Raw genomic sequence first — 5,528 nt, forward strand, 5'->3', positions numbered from 1 at the left:
AACCAACAATTATAATGCCTTAGTTTGACATTTCTTTCAGTTGGCTACCTTGAAGTACTGGAACCGGTTGATTGCAAATCTTCTCAATGACAAGTGCATGTATGCTGTATCTTGAGACTTCATTTGCGCCCTGGAGGTACAGCGTAACCTTTCGAAAGCTTCGCTTATTGTTATGGCCGCCTAAGGATCCCACTCACAAATTTTCGTGGCCTGTCGTTTTGCACTTGAGTCGTTTCGCAAGTCGGCTTGTCACGAACGTTCTCTGACTTCCACCGTCAAAGAGAATGCGTGCGACAGCACTTGTCCGACCGGAACACAGATGTACGATCGCTGTTTGAAGGTATCAGTCGTTGATGTGGCTGCACTCTCAGAATTGGAACCCACGACGCTTGGCTCGCGCATGGTCGTCGCGTGTCGTCGATGGCATTTAAGGCAGCTGACCTTTCTGTGGCAATCCTTCGCCAGATGAGATTTCATTGTACATCTGAAGCAGCGCCCATTTTTCTGAAGCTTGGTCTTCTTGTCTGTGTTGGTAAGCACGGATTTGCAATGTTCGGTAGCATGTTCGTCGCTGTTACAGAAGAAACAGACAGTTCTTGAGGGGGTACTCTGAAATGTGTGCTATTTGTTTCAACATGCTCTATTTGAACGGCTTCTCGTATGATCTGCTTGCTTCAGTTTGTTTAGCTCGCATGTTCGGGTCCGTTTGAACGCTTCAGGACTCCCCGCGTTCTCGTGCTTCCACTTCTCTGTTGATGAAGTCAAGCAGAGATCGTAGGCTGCTCTGCGATGCGGAAGACGTCTGCTCACCTACTGCGTCGTTTCCGCTAGACGACGGGTGTTCGTTGATTTGTTCGCCACGCCGGTAGTACTCGAGGACCAGCTCTCGTGGTAGACTTCGCAGGATGATCGGTTGTAGAACGGTTGAGAACGACTCCTCTGTAATCTTCAATGCCCGGAGACCACGAATATTAGCCTCGATGTTGTCATACAAGCGATGCAATCCGCGTACATCTGCTGTTGAACGATTGGGTTGCGAGTCGACGAGGTGCTCGGCGTGGTCTTTGACGATGATGTCTTCCTTAGCGAATCGAGCAATGAGGATGGCCCGTGCATCTTGATGACGCCTCGAACTTGCGGACCGTCCGGCGATCGCAGCAGCAGCGGGGCCTGTCAGCGATGATTGCAAATAGGCAAACTTGTCTACATCCGTCAAAGCCGGGTTCTCGTGGACTACGGTTTGAAACTGTTCCCAAAATGGAGGCCAGTTGCGAGGCGTTCCCTTAAACTTCAAAAGTTCCAGGCGAGGAAGCCTTATGCTGTGACTAGAAGTCGGTGTATCCGTCGCGGTAGAGTTTAGGTGTGGCGGTGCAGGTTCTTCCGATGGCTGCAACTGCAGAATCCGTTACATCAGTTTGGACGAGTAAGTAGCACCCTTGTCTATGTACTCGGCAGCATGAAGAAATTCTTGCTCACTGTCGGTGCCTGTTAAATACGGAGCTATATCCCGATCAATAGATTTCAGCTCGCCGGTGATACCGTCCAACCGGTCCGCGAGTACCTGAAGATCATGCAAGCTTGCTCCGTCATTTGAAACAGCCGCCTCGATTTCATTTACTAGCTTCTTTAAAAGGTTGCGATGAGCTTTGTGCTTGCCTTTAGGCGAGTCCATGACGGCAGTCGGTTGAGTCGTGGCAGCCTGGACGATTGGTCGGTCGAGATGGTAATCAGACGCTTGTCTGCCCTCGGTTGCTGTAGATGCCATCGTTCGATGGCTCCCGGCGGGTTTCGGCACCACTTTGAAGAGACAAACGCCTTCGGTAAAGAATTTAAAAGGTTTTAATGTGGTAGAAAACTCATGCTTGACCTGCTGGTCAAACGGACAAAGCAGAATCTGTCTCGAGGCATGGAGCCGCGCGTGAATATGACAACTTCTTCTTCGGAAGTTGCAACAGTATAAAAGACGGCGCGTCCCAGCCATCAGTAGTTTATCGACGGCCAACGCCCTGTTCGCCGCTTCAGTGTACAGCGTGTATTGCTATAGTTTGACTTTCATTTCCCGGCCACAAGCTCGGCCAAATAAACAGTTTCATCTTGAACACGCCGACTGCTGCCTTCGTCGACGTGACGACCACGTGACATCTGGTGGAGGTGCTGCTCATTCATGTACCGGACACCCCCGCCAAGCTGTGAACCCAGCCCACTTCGCAATGAAGACACCTACACCATCAGCGACAGTCGAGCCAGCCGCAGACTGAAGGGACTACCTCCCTCCCACCCAATACGGACCCATACCGGACAAGCCTAGAGCCACGGCGACGAAGAAAACAAGCACAATGACTACCGCAGTATCCCCTGCAGCGATAGTGATACAGCCGCCCGGGGAGCCACCCATATTCCGTGGTTCACCATGTGAAGACCCCGAGACCTATCTGGAGACGTTTGAAAGGGTCTCGACATTTGACAACTAGAACTCCGACGACAACCTGCGCCACGTGTACTTTCACCTGGAAGACGCAGCAAGGACCTGGTACAAGAATCGGGAGTCCGCACTCCGTACCTCAGACCTCTTTCGCTCCAATTTTTTGGTGGCGTTCATGAGCGTCGTCCGAAAGAAAAGGGCCGCGGCCTTGTTGGAGACACAGGCGCAACACCCGAAAGAAAACGTGGCCATCTTCACGGAAGAAATGAACCGACTGCGAGGAGTCAGGCAGGAACTCTTCGCTGGGCTGATGCGTAACCCACGCAAGACCGTCCAGGAATTCCTGACGAAAGCAACAGCGATCGAGAAGACGCTGGAAATGTGTACGACGCAATAGAACAGCCACATTCCTAAGACGACCTACGGCGAGGTTCAGGCGCCACAATCTGATGACCGTTATGACACCATCAGAGCCATCGTGCGGGAGGACCTGCGTAAGTTATTGCCCTCCTCCCAGCCTCAAGTGGACCCGATCGTCCATATAGTACGCCAGGAAATCCAGCAATTTCTGGGAGCAACTGAACCAGCGCAGCGTGAGCCACAAGATATGAGCTACGCAGCCGCAGCCCACCGTAACGCGCCCCCTCATCGCCGACATCAAGACGCTGCACCACCGGAATCCCGCCGCCGGATACCACCGCCGCCACCCCCAACGTCCTACCGCCCGCCAGCAGGCCAGCGATACACGCCGAGGAATACCGACGTTTGGCGCACACCGACCACCGCCCACTCTGCTACCATTGCGGAGAAGCTGGCCACACCTACCGACGGTGCCAGTACCGACAGATGGGATTGCGTGGGTTCGCCACTGACGCGCCGCGTCCACAGGGGGGTGAACGATTACGTGAGATTGCCGACTACCTCGCAGGAGCGCAGTGGACACCCCTACAACCTTCCCGTTCGCCGTCGCCAGGCAGCTACGTCTCTCCCCAACGCCGACCGTACATTGGCCCAACTCGCGGCCGGTCACCTAGCCCGTATCCGGAAAACTAAGGGCAGCAAGGTGCCAGTACCGACAGATGGGATTGCGTGGGTTCGCCCCTGAAGCGCCGCGTCCACAGGGGGGTGAACGATTACGCGACATTGCCGACTACCTCGCAGGAGCGCAGTGGACACCCCTACAACCTTCCCGTTCGCTGTCGCCAGGCCGCTACGTCTCTCCCCAACGCCGACCGTACATTGGCCCAACTCGGGGCCGGTCACCTAGCCTGTATCCGGAAAACTAAGGGCAGCAACCAATGGAAGTCCGGTTGCTGTACGACAAAATACCAAAGATCTGGCTTAGCAATACGTTTTGTTGGGGGAAGAGCGCCTTGAATCGCCGCCAGAAAAGAGCGCCTTGAATCGACAGAGGTATAGCCGAGCTGCGCGGTGGCAAAGCAAAGGTAGTGCTGACCAACTTCAGCCACGAATGTAGGCACCTCAACATTGGTACGACAGTCGCCTGCATTGACGAATTCGTGGACGCCAGCCATAGACATACCGAAAATCCTCCGCCGCGACGACGACGCCACAACGAAACCTTCAAGACACCACGCGAACCAGAGAGAGGCCTGACGACGAAACCTCGCGGACCGAAGTAGTCCTGACGACGCAACGGGGAAGCAGCGGAACAAACCGGCGTAGCCGTGCCCCAAAGCCACGACCTAACTGTAACGCGAGACGACGAACTAGCGACCTCGACATTCGTATCGACGGCCCCAGCGTCACCGCTCTCGTCGACGCCGGGGCCGGCTATTCTGTCATCAGTGGACCGTTCGCCAAGAAGCTGATGAAAGTTAGGACAGCCTGGGAAGAACCCACATCCGGAGAGCTGGAGGTCATCTAGTGACGCCGGAGGGAATCTGCAGAGCGAGACTCACCATTAACAATCGGATTTATCCCGCAAACTTTGTAGTCCTGCAGCGCTGCTCGAGAGATGTCATGCTTCGTATGGACTTCTTATGATTTTATGGTGCAGTCATCGATCTGAGATCTAAGTCGGTAACCCTGTCCACAGAAAAAGCACTACCGCCGTACACGCACCAGGGAAGAGCGCCTTGAATCGCAAGAGGTATGGCTGAGCTGCGCGGTGGCAAAGCAAAGGCAGTGCTGACAAACTTCAGCCACGAATGTATGCACCTCAACATTGGTACGACGGTCGCCTGCATTGACGAATTCGTGGACGCCAGCCGTGCTTTCGCCCTCTTCGATGCTACCGAACCTGCTTCGCAGGATCGAGGTCCCCAAACAGATTTCGACGTGAACCCGATCCTCCCGACACACAAGCAAGAACAGTTTAAAGCCCTACTCCTGCAGTTCAAGGACTGCTTCTTGTCGTCGTCAAGAATTCGACAGACCCCAGTCGCGAAACATCGCATCGCAGCAGAACAAGGTGCTCGGCCAATCCTTCAGAGCCCGTACGGAATTACGACGCGAGAACGCGAGGCCGTTAAAAAACACGTCGACGAAATGCTACGCGACGACATCATCCAGCCGTTGAAGAGTCCGTGGGCATTCCCCGTGGTGCTTGTGAAGAAGAAGGATGGGACTGCGTTTTTGCGTCGATTATCGTCGCCTGAACAAAGTCATGAAGAAAGACGTGTATCCCCTTCCCCATATAGACGACGCCCTGGATCGATTACACAACGCAAAGTACATTTCGTTGATGGACCTCAAGACCGGTTACCCGCAAACAGAAGTCGACGAGAGATACCGAGAAAAGACTATCTTTATAACGCCAGACGGCCTGTTTGAGTTCAGGGTCATGCCCTTTTGTCTTTTCTCGGCACCTGCGACTTTTTAACGGGTTATGGATACAGTACTGGCCGGCTTGAAGTGGCAGACGTGCCTCATGTACTTGGACGACGGCGTTGTGTTTTCCTCAAACTTCGACGAACACCTTCGGTGCCTTGACGCTGCCCTAGTAGCACAAATCGTTGCCTTAACCTTGAGTCAACATTACCTTTGAGGTTCCTCAGCGCGGCTAGTGTCCTACTTTGGAGCGTTTCCTCAACATACACAACTGCAACAATTGCTGCATCGTGTGAACATTGCTGCACTTTTT

General features: G+C 53.8%; 1 protein-coding gene across 1 annotated transcript in view; it reads right to left on the reverse strand.

Annotated features, from left to right (window-relative positions):
* Positions 1-715: 715 nt before the first annotated feature.
* Positions 716-5,528, reverse strand: part of LOC119391936 (uncharacterized) — a 23,608-nt gene continuing 18,795 nt past the window's right edge. Inside the window, exon 3 of the mRNA XM_037659582.1 lies at positions 716-1,393. Coding sequence (XP_037515510.1) covers positions 716-1,393 — 678 coding nt within the window. The remainder of the gene's footprint in view (positions 1,394-5,528) is intronic.

This window comes from Rhipicephalus sanguineus, chromosome 4 (assembly GCF_013339695.2).
Source record: "Rhipicephalus sanguineus isolate Rsan-2018 chromosome 4, BIME_Rsan_1.4, whole genome shotgun sequence".
In the NCBI taxonomy this organism is placed as follows: domain Eukaryota; kingdom Metazoa; phylum Arthropoda; class Arachnida; order Ixodida; family Ixodidae; genus Rhipicephalus; species Rhipicephalus sanguineus.